General features: G+C 38.6%; 2 protein-coding genes across 7 annotated transcripts; one reads left to right on the forward strand and one right to left on the reverse strand.

Annotated features, from left to right (window-relative positions):
- Positions 1–819: 819 nt before the first annotated feature.
- On the forward strand, positions 820–4,599 carry maff (v-maf avian musculoaponeurotic fibrosarcoma oncogene homolog F). 3 transcript variants are annotated; one of them, XM_047817041.1, is made up of 3 exons: positions 820–858; positions 2,358–2,426; positions 2,563–4,599. In XM_047817041.1, the coding sequence occupies exons 1-3, from the start codon at positions 835–837 to the stop codon at positions 3,004–3,006; spliced, it is 537 nt and encodes a 178-aa protein (XP_047672997.1). In that variant the 5' UTR covers positions 820–834; the 3' UTR covers positions 3,007–4,599. The 3 variants fall into 3 exon arrangements, with proteins under 3 accessions (XP_047672997.1, XP_026993351.1, XP_026993352.1); XM_027137550.2 differs by lacking the exon at positions 820–858 and adding an exon at positions 859–1,009; XM_027137551.2 differs by lacking the exon at positions 820–858 and adding an exon at positions 1,037–1,416.
- A 58-nt stretch (positions 4,600–4,657) lies between these two features.
- tmem184ba (transmembrane protein 184ba) lies at positions 4,658–17,934 on the reverse strand. 4 transcript variants are annotated; one of them, XM_047817038.1, is made up of 10 exons: positions 17,715–17,934; positions 14,787–15,020; positions 14,108–14,273; positions 9,465–9,555; positions 8,348–8,423; positions 8,139–8,230; positions 7,731–7,900; positions 7,443–7,637; positions 7,020–7,046; positions 4,658–6,865 (listed from the first exon to the last, which is right to left on the reverse strand). In XM_047817038.1, the coding sequence occupies exons 1-10, from the start codon at positions 17,748–17,750 to the stop codon at positions 6,636–6,638; spliced, it is 1,317 nt and encodes a 438-aa protein (XP_047672994.1). In that variant the 5' UTR covers positions 17,751–17,934; the 3' UTR covers positions 4,658–6,635. The 4 variants fall into 4 exon arrangements, with proteins under 4 accessions (XP_047672994.1, XP_047672995.1, XP_047672996.1 ...); XM_047817039.1 differs by lacking the exon at positions 17,715–17,934 and adding an exon at positions 17,297–17,694; XM_047817040.1 differs by lacking the exon at positions 17,715–17,934 and adding an exon at positions 15,140–15,300.
- Between the last annotated feature and the right edge of the window lie 507 nt (positions 17,935–18,441).

Here is an 18,441-nt window from a genome sequence, read left to right on the forward strand (position 1 = left end):
AACTGAAACTTTATGATGAAAAACCAACAGAGATCTGTGTGAGAGGAACCTAATAAACTAATGTTCTTTACCGAGAATCTCTAACTCTCCAAATATAACATATTTACACTAATGTAATTATTACTTATTTTACTTCTTAAATATGTGATGACAGAAATGAAAACAACAACAAACGAGCAAAATAAAAATAAGAAACAAGTTCAGTAGGGACTATCTATCTATCTATCTATCTATCTATCTATCTATCTATCTATCTATCTATCTATCTATCTATCTATCTATCTATCTATCTATCTATCTGTCTGTCTATCTATCTATCATTATCTTTTTGTAATTTTTGAAAATCAATGACGTTAAGTTTATATATGTTTATGTTTATGTATATATATATAATGTTTATATTAATATGTTAATAAATATGTTTATATATATGAATATGTTAATAACATTAAGTATATATATGTTTATAATATGTTTATATATGTAGGAATGTCATGTTAACCTATATCTATTTATAGCAGTGACAATATAATACATATAAACATGTTTATATTATAAACAAATATGTTTACATATATAATCCATATATGTAAACATATATATATATATATATATATATATATATATATATATATATATATATATATATAAATGACATGTTAAGTTAAGAAGGTTATGCACAACTGTTATACTGTGGTTAAATAAATACACTGTTTCTTTATTTGCCATTTTGTGCTGCCGTCATGTTGTTTACAAGACTCGGGACTGTGGAGGTGTTTTAGGCTCCGCCCACATTCTTGGAGCTGTACGTCATCGCGTGTTTTTTTTTAATGAATGAAACAATCCCACGGACAGACGGTGAGTAATTCCGGGAAAAGGCGGACTGTGGCGTTGTAGTGTAAAGTTGCTGTATTTGTTCATGTAACTTATCTAGTTGTGAATGTGAAGAACAACGACGAATATCTGGTTTTGGCTACGTCGGAAGGGCAGAAGTTCAAGTCCACAGCAGGCGAGTCTTTTTCTTCCGTTTGTTTACAACATCGCTAACGTACGGAATAATCCGCCCAGTAATGCTATGTGGCTAACAAGCTAGCTCATGCTTCGGGGAGGCTGTAATTAGCTCTTCTCTTCTATGTTAGTCATCATTCAGTAACTCATTATTGTGTCAGCAGATTTTATTTTTGTGTCTGAGTGAGTGGAAGTGTTGAATGTTTTTATTTTATAAAGATAGATAAGGATCTTTGAGCTGTTTACCACCGAACGTACAAGTTGACAGCACTAGCTGACTAGCTATCTGTTAGCCACACGCTAATTACTAAGCTTTGTTTTTACTTGTTATTGGAAAATATCTAGTCTGTATTAAGACTGGTCGTGTTTTATTAAGTTCTAGTTTTCACCTACATCATCTGAGATCTGGTAAGTTAGTGATTTATTATGTATTTTGTCATTTATTAAACCAAAACAGGTCAAAATTTCCACCTATAAGACAACACTGTCGGGTAAAAACCTGTAGAACTAATAAACATCATCGAAGATGTTTAATAAACTGTGTCTAACCTTTTCATTGCTGACGTTTGTGATGTATTTTTGACATCGGCAGTTTTGTAGCTCGTGAGATCAAGCACGTTTGGCTTGTTTTTCTCATGAGCAGGTTAATACACTGCGAGAGATATTAGATAAACAGCGCCATGTTATAAAGAATGATAAAAAAAGAGATATATTTATTCTACACATAGAAACATATGTGATTGATATTCAGTCACAATGGCAGTGAAGGCCATGAGGACAGGACTTGTGCTGAATCATGGCTGAACAGCAATACATGCTAAGAGTGCGGCCCACACACACACACACACACACACACTTCTCCTTTCAGCAGTGTGTTGGCCAACAGATCTGTGTTTAATCTGTATTCACCTGCTGTCAGGAAGCCTGCTTCTCCTTGTGGATATTTCACACACTACATACAAACGTGGTCATTTCTCTTCACGTGTATCAGTGTACATGCTGCAGTGTTGGTCTGTGTGTGAGTTAAATACTGGGGTGTGAATATCCTGTCTGTTTCTGGTGGTGAATGTTGTTCATATATCTTCAGTGTATTAAAAACAAAAAAGATCTAAATTTAAGGATGTTTAACATGTTTCTCAAATAAACAAATTGCTGAAAGAAATCGTGTCTGAAACATCTTAGTGAACTTTTATTTTTCCAGCTTAAGGCAGAATACGTTGTGTTCCTGGTTTCTTTTGCAGTAATAGGTGTTACACTCAGCCTAAACTGTAAAACACTGGGAAAATTTTCATTTGTGGATAAATTACGGCGATTAAACATAGTGTGTGTTTTTGTTTTTGTGTTTACAGAAGTTCTACAAAAAAAGCAAAACAAAAGCAACCATGACATCAGACAGCAGAGCCAGCAAAGCCCTACAGGTAAAAATAAGTGATTATACATGTCTCTATCAGAATATATTTTTCAATACAGATATTTATTTGCAGACATGTTATGTCAAAATCAAAGAGTGTTGTTTATTCAGGAGCTGTGATCTCATCTGCCCTTTATTTTTAGGTAAAGAGAGAGTGTGGAGAGAACGTTCCTGTGCTGTCGGACAGTGAGCTCATGTCTCTGTCGGTGCGTGAGCTGAATTTGCACCTTCGTGGTTTGTCCAGAGAAGAGATCCAGAAACTCAAGCAGAGGCGGCGTACATTGAAGAATCGTGGCTATGCAGCCAGCTGCAGGGTTAAGCGTGTGTCCCAGCGTGAGGCCTTGGAGCAGCAGAAGAAGGAGCTGCAACGCGAGGTGGAACGGCTCGGAGCAGAGAACGCAGGCATGCGCAGGGAGCTGGAGGGGCTCGGGGCTCGACTTGCAGCACTGCAGCGCTTTGCCCGCAGCCTTGATTCGGCAGGAGGCAGCATTCTAGCAACAGCACCTCGCCTCAACACTGCGTCTGTCATCACCATAGTGAAGAGCCCGCAGCAAAGCCACGGCCCCAGAGAGCAAGAAGCATCCTAGGGATGAGTCATACCGGCAATACGCAAACACACTCACAAACATGTAGAAGTACAAGGTACACAACAACTGGACCATCTAAGCTGAACTGAATGACTGCCAAACATTTAGGAATGTTACACAACAAATAGTTGTGTAAGTGAAGTCATTGATACCAGTGATGCAGGATTGCTTTCAGAATCTTTGGCTGTATCTTCATTACCCAAAAGTTGCATTTGATTAACATTCTGTTTATTGGTTAATTGGACCATAAAGATCATGGGAATGCAGGGCATGTCTGCATTGTTTAAGTGTTTTTGGTGAGAACAGATTATTTTGTTTGAATTTGAGAGTTATTTGACTGTATTCACCTGTTTTATGTTTGGTCTATTACATTTGTTTTAACCTGTATAACTAACACATAAATAGGGTAATGTTGGGAAGTTTACATGTAACTTTGTGCAAAAGTCTTTGAATTATACCATTCATATTTATATGCCCAATATTTGTCACATGAAAAACTAGTCATAACTGTAGAGAATGTCTTTACTGAATTAATAATTAAGCTTGACTTAATAACTCTGACTACCAACTCATTTTAAGTTGGCAAATATTGCTGGATATATTCATAGTTCTAATTAAAAAACAATCATAATTAGTTATGATTAATGTAATGCCACGCCACGTCAATGCAAGCTTCTTCATACATTCTCACAAACATGTTCAGTAGTTAATTTGCAACACAGAGATTTCTTTTTATCCGCCTTTGCAATGAAGACCTAAAAGCTAGAGTGCTGTGATTTTACGTACAAATACTGTTTATGTATAAGTAGTTTGGGAATATTTGTATGTCCGATTATTGTAATGGTGTGATTTGTATTTGTATTCAGTTATGCCAAGGTGTTTCCACACCTGCTCTTCACAGAATATTTTTGTGTCTTCCTTACTCCAACACTCGATTTAGCTGATAATCTGAGATGGGGAACAGGAAGATGCTAAAATGATCAGGACAGGGCTGGAATATGTTCCAGTACGTGTGATGACTGTAGTTGTGCTAATACATTATAGTTCTTTTCTACGTAAATGTAGATTATTTATAATGACAAAATACTTTAGAAGTCTAGAAAGTATCACATGAGGGGCTAAAGTCTGAACGACTAGGGGAAGAGTAAATGTGGAATAAAAAGTGACATAAGGAAAAGAAACCAGAGTAAGAGGCTGAGAGAGGAACAGAAGGTGATTCTGAAAGTGCTAGAGAGAGAGAGACACAAGTTGTGGCTACAAGCGATCATATTAACTCATGGTTGACAAGAAGCTTGCCGACTATTAGCTTTACTAACTCCAGCATTGAGGAGTATACAGTATATGATAATATTTATAGGTTAAAGCATTTGTATTGCAATGAAATCTGTTAAAAGCTCTTAATTGTAATACTGAACCCTTGATTTCAGTAACAACTTGTACTTATGTTTTGGTTCCAAACATGCTGGATGTTTTGTGAAGTAGTAAAATACAAGTCTTTTATTGGTATTTATTACATATATTTTTCTATGGTAAAATATTGTCTATTTTATGCCCTTAATTGAAATAAATGTATATATTGTACATAACATAGCATATGCTTTGTTTTGTTGTTGTTGTTTTTTTCAAAGATAAATGATGAGTTCAAAGCTCATACAGACAAAACCCTTATTTATTATTTTGTAGGGATATCACAAGGAAAAATAGAAGCATCATCTTTGCAGGAAAATATACAATGGCACATTAAAAATGTAAAAAATATCAAAGCATTTAACCCTATCATGCCAGCTATTGCTTTAACTGTAAAATATATTGTAGTGTACAAAAGGCTGTGATAGCCTAGATCAAGTTCAGATAGAACTGACCGTGTTTAGTTACTACTGTACCCTGGCCATTGAGGAGGTGGATCTGGATTCCTCTGAAGGCAGAGATATGCCCTTAGACACCTGTCCGTCACAAAGCCGGACACACCCACATTGATTCAAACACTCATTCATGCCTGGAGTAAGTAAATAAACCTACCAGCATTTTTTTTGGGGGGAAATCTGGACAACCACCACACAAATGCAGTGAGAACGTGTAGAAGAACACCACACAGACAGTCAAAGCAATAACCCTGGAGCTGTGATGTGGCAGCACCACCCTCTACACCGCTGGTGTACTACACTCAATCATTTAGAACAATTTGGAGATTAGCTTCCTTACAGTAAAGAAATTGTGTTGTAATTATTTGAATACAGAGAATGTTTGGATGCCCACTGTATAAACGACTGGAACGAGTTACTCAAAAGATTCGGACCGGGTTTAGTGCATTAATGATAAATATTTTCAGAAATCCTCCATTAGGAATACAATCCAAAAACTTACATACTAAAAAGCAGGTACCATAAATACTTGTACTCGTATGCTGTAGCTAGATCATTTATACTGGCCTCTATTGCACAAATAAGAGCAGGAAAGACACATTTCACTCTAAGGCTAAACGATAAGCTAAAGATAGAGCAATCTGCACAACAGGCTAGGCCAGAAAGGCTGTAGTGCTAACGTAATAAATGAAATAAAGAAAAACGACAGAAGAACAGGAAGGAAATATGAACTTGGCCCTCAGATACACAGTATAGCAGCTAATATGTCCTACTGCGATAAGGTGCTGATGTCCTCATTCTGTGCACATGCTTCCCTCTAGTGGCCCTCAAAAAAAAATAATGGACCTATTTAACTATGAGCAGGCCGACTCTAGAGGATCCATGCAAACTGCCATCATAAGCATACGAATAGATTTTTATGATTTTGCAGATTAAGTAGCATTTAACTACAGCAGTGTTTATTTTACCCCAGCTAACCCAGATATAGGATTTACTGCCAAGATACTGCTAGATCCTGAGTGTCTAAGCTATTACAGATGTGTTAATGTCAAACAGTGGCCCAGTTACAACATAATATTCCAGTCTGCTAAAACGCCTGAACCCAAAGCGAGAGCAGATTGCTCGTAATCTCATCAAGCCAAATTAACTGCAACTCCACTCAGTCCCCGATTCATCGATCACAAAACGATGGTGGGATATAAATTCCCTGTTCTGCTAACTCCCTATAACCCTTTTTATATCAACTTTAAACACTGGCCATCTTACACAGAGCTTGGCTTCGATATGGAAAACAATGACAAAGCTCAAACTCTTCTGTATCCCAATCTCTCCAATACATTACTTAGGGATTACAAATCCTCAGATGTTGAGTATGCAGAGTTACATTTTTCTGTCACTCTATAAGTAAATTCCTTCAGAAAAGATCAAATCAATTCAAGTATCAATATGTAAAAATGCTGAGAAGCACTTAATAAGCTGACTAAATATTTCCTATTAATGACTGGGGAAAAAAGCTTACTCTTAAACTCAACCACTTCCAAGGCAGAACATACCGAAAGGCTTCCACAAAAGTGTTTGTTGTTTCACCACATCAATAACAATGAAACAATAAGCAGCGATAATTATAATACTCCAACATGGGAATCGTTGGACTAGTTGTCATGTGGTCCTGAAATGACGTGTCCCCAAGATAACTACCAGTACATCATTGCAGCACAGAATCTATATCGACATATATTTGGATGTTTGTGGGAGCGTACACTGGGGCTAAAACTCATCATCAGAGCTGAGCAGGAGAGTTTTCTCAGTGTCCTGCGCACTCAAACAGCTATGGCTACGGGAGAGGGGTGGAGCTTTGACCCCTTGTTCCAAAGTGGACTGTTGAGTGTACTGTTGATAAGCTGGAGAGAAGTTGTGAATTGCATCCTGGACCATGTCCCCAGGGTTTATAGTCTCCTTCAGACTGCTGGAGATGCTTTTCATAGGGGCCGTTCGACCTAGGAGAAACAGAAGGGAAACTTATTTTAAAAACAGATGCTAAGAAACATAATATTTATTAAGTTTAGATGTAAGGACATTTATACACTTAAACGTAAACAGGCTTTTAGAAATGCCTCTGGCATTTAAGGAGAAAGCAAGTGTGTGTCCTACCGAACTGTCCATATGTTGGCAGAGGGCCTTTAGGCAGCATGAGGAAAGGGAGGAGGGATTGAAGAGAGAACCAAAGAGGATGTGGGAATGTGACGAGCATGAGTTTTTACATTAGGGATGATGAGGCAGGCAAGCAGGGAAACAATATTCAAGTTGTAACAAAAAGACATCAAAAGCATTTTGATGAAGGAGGAAGGAATGTGTGGTAAACATGGGGGGTGGAACATAAAACAGGAGAAGAAAAAAAAAAGACACAGTAGGAAAGTTAAAATTGTAAGGGAGCCAAGAGAAAGAAGTCATTATAATACCTTAGAAACAAGCCTGGATTAAAGTTTTCTAATCCAGCAACAATGGCGAAAGGCACAAAAAGAACATGATAATAAAAGCTTGTTCGTGAATAGATAATGCTGTGTGGAGCCTCACCATGTGAATCCAGCCTTTTGTCCATGTACACTTTGTATGTGAAGGCATGACGCAGGGCCAGGGCAGCAAAGAACATCTCAATGCAGATAATGAAGTTCTGGTAGCCAGCGGCTACAGTGCCCTCACCCACGGTCACCTCGGCAGAGCTGATCTTTGGAATTGCACCACATTTCTCCAGGATGGCCAGCAGCATACCTGAAAAGATTTTGTTCGAATGAGGTGTCAGTTGTTACTCTGTTTTCACCCACTGCCGGTCATCAAGGAGAGAAAACACATCAGGTGACTCACCTTGCCAAAAGGAAAGAAAGATGACTGATTTGACCATGAAAAATTTGAGCACAGGGCTGTAGGGGCTGAGCAGGTCTCGGGTAGCAAAGTAGAAGAGGAAGAGCGCGTACAGGGACAAGCTGACTGAGACGTTGTAGATGATGCTCACGTACAGATATCCACTGGCCACACTGTTATAAAAGAAAGTGAGGCAGTTTATTACACTATCATTTTATAGTTGACAGAAAACAAGCATTTCTTTCATATAGTGAACATCTGTATTACATCAAATGTCTAAATAAAAAAAATTATAAAAAAAAGTAGTGTTAATATATCTAACTGATCACTGAGAGATTACAAAATTATTTACAATTTAAATCCTACTTTTTCTTGTTTAATATATTAACATATGTAAAGTGGAATACATACTTGAAATCTCCATCACGATATTTTCCAAAGGCCTGCAGGATGACTGTCACCATCGCCATCAGGGGCTTCACAACACAGAACTGAAGTGTGGCCTGAGGAGGTGAAAAAAGGTCAAGGTACAGTGGACTTAGAGTGGCATTTTACATTAGAGCAAAAAAATATATATATGTAAGAAACAGTAGAGAAAGTGATTAGTTCTTCATGCCTACCTGTTTACAGAATCTGAGGAAGCCAATAGAATAGGTTTTTCCCCAAAGGCAACAAGTCCCATAGACACAGCTGGACCTTCAGACAGCAATGGAACACACTTGTGAAACATAGTTGAAGATAAAAACTAGGGCTGTGCAAGTAATCGCAAAAAAAAATCGTGATTTAAGCACATGCAATTTCTAAACCGCATAAGGCTGCGATTTTATCTATTAAGATGTTAACCAATCAGAGCTCGCACAGCGCACCGCGCAAATTACAGCTAAGCTGAGCGGGAGAAATACGTTAACCAATCGGAGCTCACGCAGCGCACGACAAAGCTGAGCGGAAGAACCGCATAGGCGAGCGGGAGGAAAGAACATAAAATAGGGTCAAAATAAAAATGATTTGTCACATCATTAGTAAAGACGGCTTCCGAAGACACTCGACAAAAAATACCAGCTGTCATCTCGCACTCATTTCACACGATTTGCTATACCAGAAACGTATGAGAAATGTAAGGCGGGCGTTGAATACAAGCTCAAGCAGGTGAAATACTATGCCACGACCACAGATATGTGGTCCAGCTGAACGATGGAGCCGCACATGAGTTTAACGGTCCACTATATTACGGTTATATGAGGTTAATCAATCTTAATTTATTTAGACAATTAAGACAATTTATTACAGTTTTGTTTATCAAGCAGTTAGTACTACTGTACAGTACAGTATGTTATTTCATTGTGAAATGTGTGCACTGAAAAACAGTTTTGAAGTTTATTTATTATGACTGGAATTTAGTTTAGTTCATCTTAATTTATTTTATGTTGTCTGTTTTAAAGACAATTTTACTACAGTTATGTTTATTAAACTATTAATACAATGTTATTTCATTGTGAAATGTTTTGTTATGCACATCTTGTGCACTGAATACATTTAGAAAAAGCATGTTTGAAAAAGCAAAAACAATTGCCAAAATCACAATCGCAATATTCATTCGGAAAATCGCAATACGATTATTGTGTCCATATTGCACAGCCCTAATAAAAACTGTCTTAAAGTTGCAGACACGAGAGTCATTTTTATTCCACAACACTAGTTGATGACAAACAGTAATTCCAGAAAAAGTAGAGAACTCACTCGATGGGCTTCCCTCTGATCTCAGACATGATGGCACTCTCACCTCCCAAGTACTCATAACAAAGGCTCAGAAAGTTGTAGATCACAAATGCTGCATAAGAACCAAAAGCAAAAAAGAAACAAAGATGTTGATACCAGTGCAAAATGTAAATTTTGAATAGCTGACATTTCAGACAACATACAATAAAATATTCTGCTATTTTCTGCTCTGCAAGTGGAAATAGATCCTGAAGAAACCACACTCTTGATTAGTGAACAGGAACAAACTGTTGTTTAAATGTAGCAGTAGGCATCACATTTGTGGAAGGAACGTTGCATCTGCAGGATGAAGCTATAACAGCAATACCTTATAGCAGTAGTGCACAGTAACTCTGACACAGAAGAAATAAATAACCATGCTGTATGTTAAGCATGTAGAGTCATACAAGTCAAGTTCATAGTTTAGTTTGTGTGCTGCGTAGTGAAATATCTGTGACTTTTTTTTTTACAAAATGTAAAAATGTTAGGATTCTTCCTGAATTCATCGCATATGCTGTTATGAAGCCTACACGACCCCAAACACACAGACAATCCATTGTGTTACCTCAATCATGTATTTGTGGCAGTAAAGTCGTACGATCCATCAAACAAAGTCTATTGAATGATTCATAAGAAAATAATTATTTTCAAGTCTTACTAGAAATAAAGTCCATCTGGAACACACTTCTGAGAATCTTGGCATGATTTAACATGGTGTTCATTATACATGCCAGATGTGTCACTCTCAGCTTTAGGTGAACATGATATAAACTGTTAACTTGTATAAGCTCTGGTGATTTCCTGGTTTGAATATTCTAACATTATTTGCTGATCTTCCTTCTTATATCTCCTTTCCACAGCTTTCAGAATCAGTTAACCCTGCTTAAAAACTTCACTAACATCCAGTGGGAGCAACAATATTATTCAACTATTATTAAACACAGGGGGCACGGTGGCTTATTGGTTAGCACGTTCGCCTCACACCTCCAGGGTCGGGGTTCGAATCCCGCCTCCACCTTGTGTGTGTGGAGTTTGCATGTTCTGCCCATGCCTCGGGGGTTTCCTCCGGGTACTCCGGTTTCCTCCCCCAGTCCAAAGACATGCATGGTAGGTTGATTGGCATCTCTGGAAAATTGTCCGTAGTGTGTGATTGCGTGAGTGAATGAGAGTGTGTGTGCCCTGCGATGGGTTGGCACGCCGTCCAGGGTGTATCCTGCCTTGATGCCCGATGACGCCTGAGATAGGCACAGGCCCGAGACCCGAGGTAGTTCGGATAAAGTGGTAGAAAATGAGTGAGAGTGAGTATTATTAAACACTGGCCCATGGTTTCTAAACTCTAGCTGCCTTTACCCATTACAGTATATGCACCTTGGCTCGAGACGGCACACCTGCACCCCAACTCAAGTCTTTAACCTCTGGCATGTCCTTCTTTGAGACCTGAGCATGCTTGTAAGGTGAGATCACACTGCTTAAGTGTCTTGGTGGCATGAACTTTACCCTCCCGTCCAAACCAAGTCTCCTTTCCTCTCATAAAAGACTGAAGACTCGTCAGACAATATCTATAATAGAACAACATTTGACTGGTTTTCATTTCACTTACTTTAGTTCTTTTTTTGTATCATTTCTTAGCTTTCTAGAAAGCTTCAGTTTTCTGATAAAAAATATTTTATTTGCTAGTTGCGCTGGATAAAATCTGCCAAAAAAAGAAAATGTTAACTAAACTTCTCAAAACATAATGTACTTAAAAATAAGATACATTTTTTTAAATCTTGTTAGCTGAGAGCTGTCTGCTTGTTTCACTGTACAGAGTTTGCCATATTCAGCTTATTACAAAACACAAATTAATTAAGCAATTGCTTCAAACATGGCTTTGATCTCAATGCTGGCTTTGGCCTCAATGCCTAATCGATTTCCTACAAGCATATAATCTACAGCTCATTGCATCTGTATGAAGCCCATATCCCCATATGGGAAGCCGGCACTCATCACACCCTCCTCATGGGTTTAATTTGTCCGTATCTCATGGTCTGTTAAGCAGTTGGTGAGTGTGTGTGTGTGTGTGTGTGTGGGGGGGTGCTGCTCTATATATAGCAGGAACGCTGCAGGAACAAAGCTGCTCCTCACTGTGGTTGGCTGTGAAGTGAAGCTGCAGTACAGAACAGCTGAAGGCCACGTAGATGCAGACATCACTTTTTTAGCCACCCCCTATACCCACACGATCTCCTAAAAAGTGCAACAACTGACCAAAAGAAGTACTTAATCATTATAACAGCACATACCTAAAACAATGTACACTACATGCAAAGGGAATTATTTTCCTTAAATCATAGAGAAGGCTGATGCAAGAGATATTAGGGATTAGTATTAATTTCAAGCATTTGTCATTCACTTTGCCCCTCATACACCGTTATTAAACCAGTTAAAGACACAGTAAGTCATTTAGGTGGACAGCATTTTAGCAAATACTACTGCCTCCCTTCAACTCCAATACACATGGACTAGAACACCTAAATACTAGTCTAAGAAGGAAAAGCTTTCTGACTTCTGACTGGATAAAAACTGAAGTTTTTCCCCTTGAGCAAATAACTTACTGTAAGATGAACAGCTACATTTAAGTAAATATGATGAGCAGAAGTGAAAGAAGTACAAAGACAAAAATAACCAAAACCATGATTTCAAGTGTCTTTAGTATCAAATGATTGTGTTCTAGTCAGCAGGAGTATATATAGGAGTCCTGAGGCATCTAGAGATTTACCCGCTCCAGATGTGAACTCCATGTGGACTTTGAGGACAACTCAAATCTCCTCATTGATACACATTTATCAGACTGTATATTTATAATCACACCCTTTAGTGTCACCCATATGAGGATGAGGTTCTCCTTTGAGTCTGGTTCCTCTCAAGGTTTCTTCTTTTACCATTCAAGGGAGTTTTTCCTCCCCACTGCTGCCTGACTCACCTCAGACTTGCTCATTAGGGATAAATACAAACGTTTAAATATATCTAATATTAATCTTGAATTTTTGTATTATATTATTCTTTATATTAACCTTTTGTTTTATGGTTTATGGTTTTGTACAATGTCAATTGTAAATATAGCTGCAAGCAGCGATGGCGGGCCATTTTAGACAAACAGGGGCACTAGTGAGCCACTTAAGAGACACACCTTTGTCTGACCTTTTTGTCCACACTTAACAGCCGACAAATGTGATGTATGTGTCAAATTTCAAGTTGATCTAAGCACGCCAAAAGCCTTAAATATGCCTGAAATAAAAGTAAAATTTGACACGATGCCATGGCAACGGTGTTTGAGATATCAAAAATCTGTTCGCAATTTCGCACTCTATCTCTGCGTCATGGTGGCCAAGTCTGGTCTCAATTGCATGAACCCTCTAGGAGGAGCATTTAAAAGTTCATTGCATGCAACTGTCAAAAAATCCACCTTTGTGACTGACACACTTCCTGGGGCCTGTTGGTGGCGCTATACCCGGGACTCACAATAAGCACATCGAAGCGATTGGAATCCTTGGCCGAACATACACACCGCGTGTCATCCCAATAAGACATTTTTTGCTTTAGATATTAGACATTTGCTGTTTCTCTGAATTCGCCATAAATTCGTCGCCTGGCCGTGGCAGCACCGTTCGAGATATCAAAAATCCCTTCGGAATTTAGCAAGTGCAATGTCTCGGCATCATGTTCACCACGTTTGATGTCAATCGCATGGATTCCCTAGGAGGACTACTTAAAAGTTCACCGCATGCAATTATGAAATAATCCAAAATGGCCGAATTCCTGTTGGGCAGAGTTTTTGGGTCGATGAGATCTATATGCGTACCAACTCTCGTACATGTGCGTACATAATTGCCCGATCTGTGCGCAAATATTTGTTTTTTCATTACACAAACGTAATCCAGCCTTTGCCCGAGCCTAGCGTCGCCCGACTCTGACGTGTGTGCCAAATTTCAAGAGTTTTCGAGCATGTTAAGGGACCCCAATTGGCCAATGTGTGCTAAAAATAAATAAATAAATAAATAAATAAATAAATAATACTACTAATAAGCCTGAGCAAAAACAATAGGGCTTCGCACCATCGGTGCTCGGGCCCTAAAAAGTGCTATACAAATAAATTTGAATTGAATTGAAAGCTAGATCAGTGCTTCACACTTATGCTCCTAGAAGACTTGAACCCTACAGTGTTTAGTATTTTCCTTGCTCAGGCACACCTGGTCCAACAGTGGAAGGTTTTGTTAATTAGTCAATGAGTCACCTTGTGTTGCAAGCAAAGAACACACTACAAAGCAGAGAGAGTCCAACGGAAAGCGTGAAACACAGCTGAAAAACTTCCAACTCTTCTAATAAAGAAGCGGATTGATGCTGATCAAAGGTCAGGTCCACTAACTTATCCCTGAGCTGCTTTTTCTGTACCTTCTCAATAAAAGCTACAGCAACAGTGTTGCTAAGCAACGGGGCAGCACTCCTAGAGTAATCCCAGGAGACGGGTGCATTGGGAACAAATACGCAGGGCCTCAGAGACATGACTGAGTGCAGAACAGCTGTGGAAATCTGTGTACACAATACAATTTAAAGCTGATGCCGATTCATGGTTTGTAACAAAAGCTTACCTTCGTAACAGTCTCTGACTGTGTCGAAATAAACGTAGTACTGATCGTTGGTGAAGAAGAGAAGGCTGAGCCAGGAGTCAAATGCATAAATGGGAACGATGAAGAGGATGCGCACTATGTGTCTCTGCTCGTTTGGAGAACTGTAATAACGCAAGTGCATGTAGATCTGATGATAGAAAAAAGCAGAGTATAATAATCCAAATCAGATGGGTTTTAAAGAGATAAAGATTCCACTATTTCTTTTAAAGTTGTAGACATAATAGTTCAGCAATCATGTTTACATCACCCCCCCCCCCAATAACATGCATACAAGCATTGTGTACTGTCTTCATCTAAAAAGGACACTGAATTTTAGCTAATCTTTTACACATCTGTTTACCTGATTAATTTGTCTTTTTAGGCTTAGCCCAGTGAGAAAAAAAAAAACAAACTAGCAGATGAATTTTAACAAATGCAGCTTGTGCTAATAATAATAATAAAAAAAGAATAATTAATATGTATCCTGCTTGTGCCATAGTATAAAGTCCTGCGTGAGGTGAGGACCAGGCTTGGAAGCTTAAACATTCAGCTGTCAGTCAAGTACCTTTATTACAAAGTTAAACCGCACACTGCAGTCGGATCAGATTGTCATTCACCTTTGCTAAAATGTTTGTTGTATCGTCACACAAAAGGTTTTTACCTGGTGGCAGGTAAACAACAGCGCTGTCCACACAAAGAAGCCAGACACAGCCTGTGCTGTGGTTGTCATGAGGAAGATAGGTTGATCAGGGGTGAGCAGTGGTGCCTCAGGGAGCCATGAAATGTTGGGTCCAGCTGGGGACACTGTAGATGGAGATCCTGGAACCATTGCAGCTACTGAGACCTCGCCAATCCTCTCGGAGAAGGGCACGTCACGTCTCCAGAGCCGGGGGATCTAAAATGAATCAGGAAATGAATTTGCCCACGCAGATCTTTATGCTTTCAAAAACACCAACTTTTCTTCTTACACGAGTTAGCTAAATACATAGAAAGACTTGTTGCGAACAAGCTTACCTTGTAACCTTATGTCACTGGAAATTTACACCCTAGTGTTGCTCTGGTTAACAAAATGAGAATAAGGTCATTGCATTGCATAATGCCATTTTTGTTTTCTTGACTTTGACTCCTAGCCACAAAAGGCAGTGACATTGTTGGGATTCAACCTGACCCAGTCCTGACAATAGGGTGAACATTTTCTGCAGCACCATTCAGGAGTGGACAAAGTTTCATCATTAACTGAAAGGTAATTTGGTAGTATAATATTATAATATTACATAATAATTGTAAAAGATATTGCAGTCACTCCAACTCATCCAATTAATAGTCAGTTTTTAAATGTTTCCTTCAGGTAAATGATTCAGGATACAAAGGTCCCATCAGATCATCTTCAAACTCTGTGAAAACCTTGTACATTATATATTGTACCTAACAATATACAGAAACACACTAATCTCTTAGTCAATTTTCAAATGTGTCTATTGTCAATGTTTTGTTTCTGTGAAGGCCCTTTAAATGGTTTATGGTTTTGTAGTGATTAGGGCATGTAATGTTTAACAATAAGGTTTAAGATTCATTTCTACAGTTAAACAGATTTGAAGGTAGAACCGTTTTTAACTGGGGAAACAGTGAAGCGCTGGCACTTCACAGATACAGGGTTAGGTTACAGTCTGTGTGGAGTTTCTGTGCGTTTCCTCCCCGTGTGCAGCTACACTACATTCTGTATAGTAGTGTTTCTGTGCGTTTTCTCCCCGTGTGCAGCTACACTACATTCTGTATAGTAGTGTTTCTGTGCGTTTCCTCCCCGTGTGCAGCTACACTACATTCTGTATAGTAGTGTTTCTGTGCGTTTTCTCCCCGTGTGCAGCTACACTACATTCTGTATAGTAGTGTTTCTGTGCGTTTTCTCCCCGTGTGCAGCTACACTACATTCTGTATAGTAGTGTTTCTGTGCGTTTTCTCCCCGTGTGCAGCTACACTACATTCTGTATAGTAGTGTTTCTGTGCGTTTTCTCCCCGTGTGCAGCTACACTACATTCTGTATAGTAGTGTTTGAGCGTTTTCTCCCCGTGTGCAGCTACACTACATTCTGTATAGGAGTGTAAATGAGTGCTCGGTGCCCTGCAATAGACTGCCATCCTATCTCTGTGCCCAGGTTTCCCTGAAGATAGGCTCTGGATCCACCACGACCCTGACAAGGTGGTTATTAAAGATAACCCAATGTATTTTATTGAGCTGTATTGAATTCAAGTTTTTTAAACTATGTCTAATGGGGAGTTGACATGGACATGAAAATACTTTGCTGTAAAGCAATCCCATATATACCAAATACTTAAAGAGCTCTGCTTAATCTGGTTGGTAACTGCACTGTATAACATAAGGACTAAAAATAATAGGGACATTAAGCTGTCACATTCGGACAACTTGCTTGTTGTTAAATTGGAGTTACTGACTAGACTGGTGACCGGAAGTGGGCGGAGCCTATGAATGGTCTCTCGTGGACAGGAGCTGGTTCTTCGTCACGTAGCAACCGCTCATATTTTAATACGTAACCAGGCGCAACTGAGGTTCTCTACAGAGCTATTTATGTACAGTAGTATAATGACGCAAAAACCTCAATCTCACTCTCTCTCTCTCTCTCTCACACACACACGGAAATATCGAAAACAACCACAGTATGAAAAACAATTGTCGGCTTAATGACACTAAAGAAAGCGAATCTTTAAAACACACACATCTTGTAGAAATAAACACTAAGCTAGTCGTATGATATTGACTCACTAAACATATAAACGGCTCCTGAATCGGTTCATCTTGACTACTAGATGATTTATTACTTTTTTTTGGCGTAATCCATAAATCTTCTCAAAACCAGATTCAACACTTTTACATTGATTTTCTCAGACAAACCGAACCACACACTCACATATGTGGCGTTAGCATTCATAACTCCTTCTACAACAAAGCTATCTCATAAACAAGCATAACAAACTGTTTTGAATTTTGGTAAATGATAACATACATATATATTATTTAACATTAGAAATTATAACATTATATATAGCACTACTCTACTATGAGAAGATTTATAGCTTCGTCTCTGTTAGGACATGCTAACTAACGTAAACAAAGTGGGACATTATTAATATATCTAATTCGCACACACTCACTTACCAAATGCATGAATGATGTTTTAAAACAAAGAGCCAGCAGGTCAGACAGGGACTAAACTGCTCAAATCCATCACTGTGGCCCGCCATCCATGGTTCTCTTCCCACAGCTCACTGACACAGAGGTAAAACTAAACTGAGGCGGCGGATAATGAACATAAAACAACTAAACAACTGAGTAACGAACCTAACTAACTCTCCACACCAGTCCACAGCGCCATGAAGGGAATCCACACACGACTTTTACGTTAAATAAACAGCAGGAATTATTGCTATTTCTGGTCGTAACGCGTCTGGAGTATAATAGCTTCTGAAAGCCACTGATAACAGCAGGCGCTGCGGTGAGGATTATTACAGCTGAGTGGAGATAAAGAGGCGAAGTGGAAGAGAGATGAAGCCGGAGAGTCTGCGAAAAAACTTACCAGGGTTGCCAGATTGGGATTTCCACTACACACCATAAAACGTTCCGATATTTCACAAAAAGTGTAAGCATGCCAACGATAACACAAGATGGAATGTGAGTAAATAAATCTCTATTTTGTTTCATGAAACGTGTTTAAACTAAACCAAGTTTCAGTCGCGATCACAATTCAAGGAAAACAAACAACAGAGGAAAGACATTCGATCTGGCAACACTAAATGCCTTCTGTCCTTTTTCAAAATGGTTGAACCCTTCACCACTCTTCAACATTAAAGTCATTTTTGTGGGTCTCAATCAAAATAATTTAACCTAATGCTTTTTTTTTCCAGAGCAACTCACGTCCACGTAGTCTGTTATATTTTTGGACATATTCATTTATTTATAAATCAGGGTACCATGGCTAAACATGCCAGTACAGAATTCTCTAGATTAAATCTTGTTATATGTGCCATGGGATTCTATGGATTTGACATATGCATAGGCCAGCAGTAAGTCTTGAGCTGACATTAAAGTTTTAGGTTGGCTGACAGAAACCTGTGGTCTGAATCACATCATTGTAAATTTCAGTGTTGTCCATGCTATGCAAGTACAGAAAAATCTTTAGTGTCTCATTTTGCAATTAGTCAATTTTTTTGTCTAATTTATCAAACATTAAAATTTTTATCAATGCTGATAAATGTTCAAACATAAAAAGAGGTTTTTCACTATACCAACTACATCAGCATGTA

The sequence above is a fragment of the Tachysurus fulvidraco genome, chromosome 8, assembly GCF_022655615.1.
Source record: "Tachysurus fulvidraco isolate hzauxx_2018 chromosome 8, HZAU_PFXX_2.0, whole genome shotgun sequence".
Taxonomy (NCBI): Eukaryota; Metazoa; Chordata; class Actinopteri; order Siluriformes; family Bagridae; genus Tachysurus; species Tachysurus fulvidraco.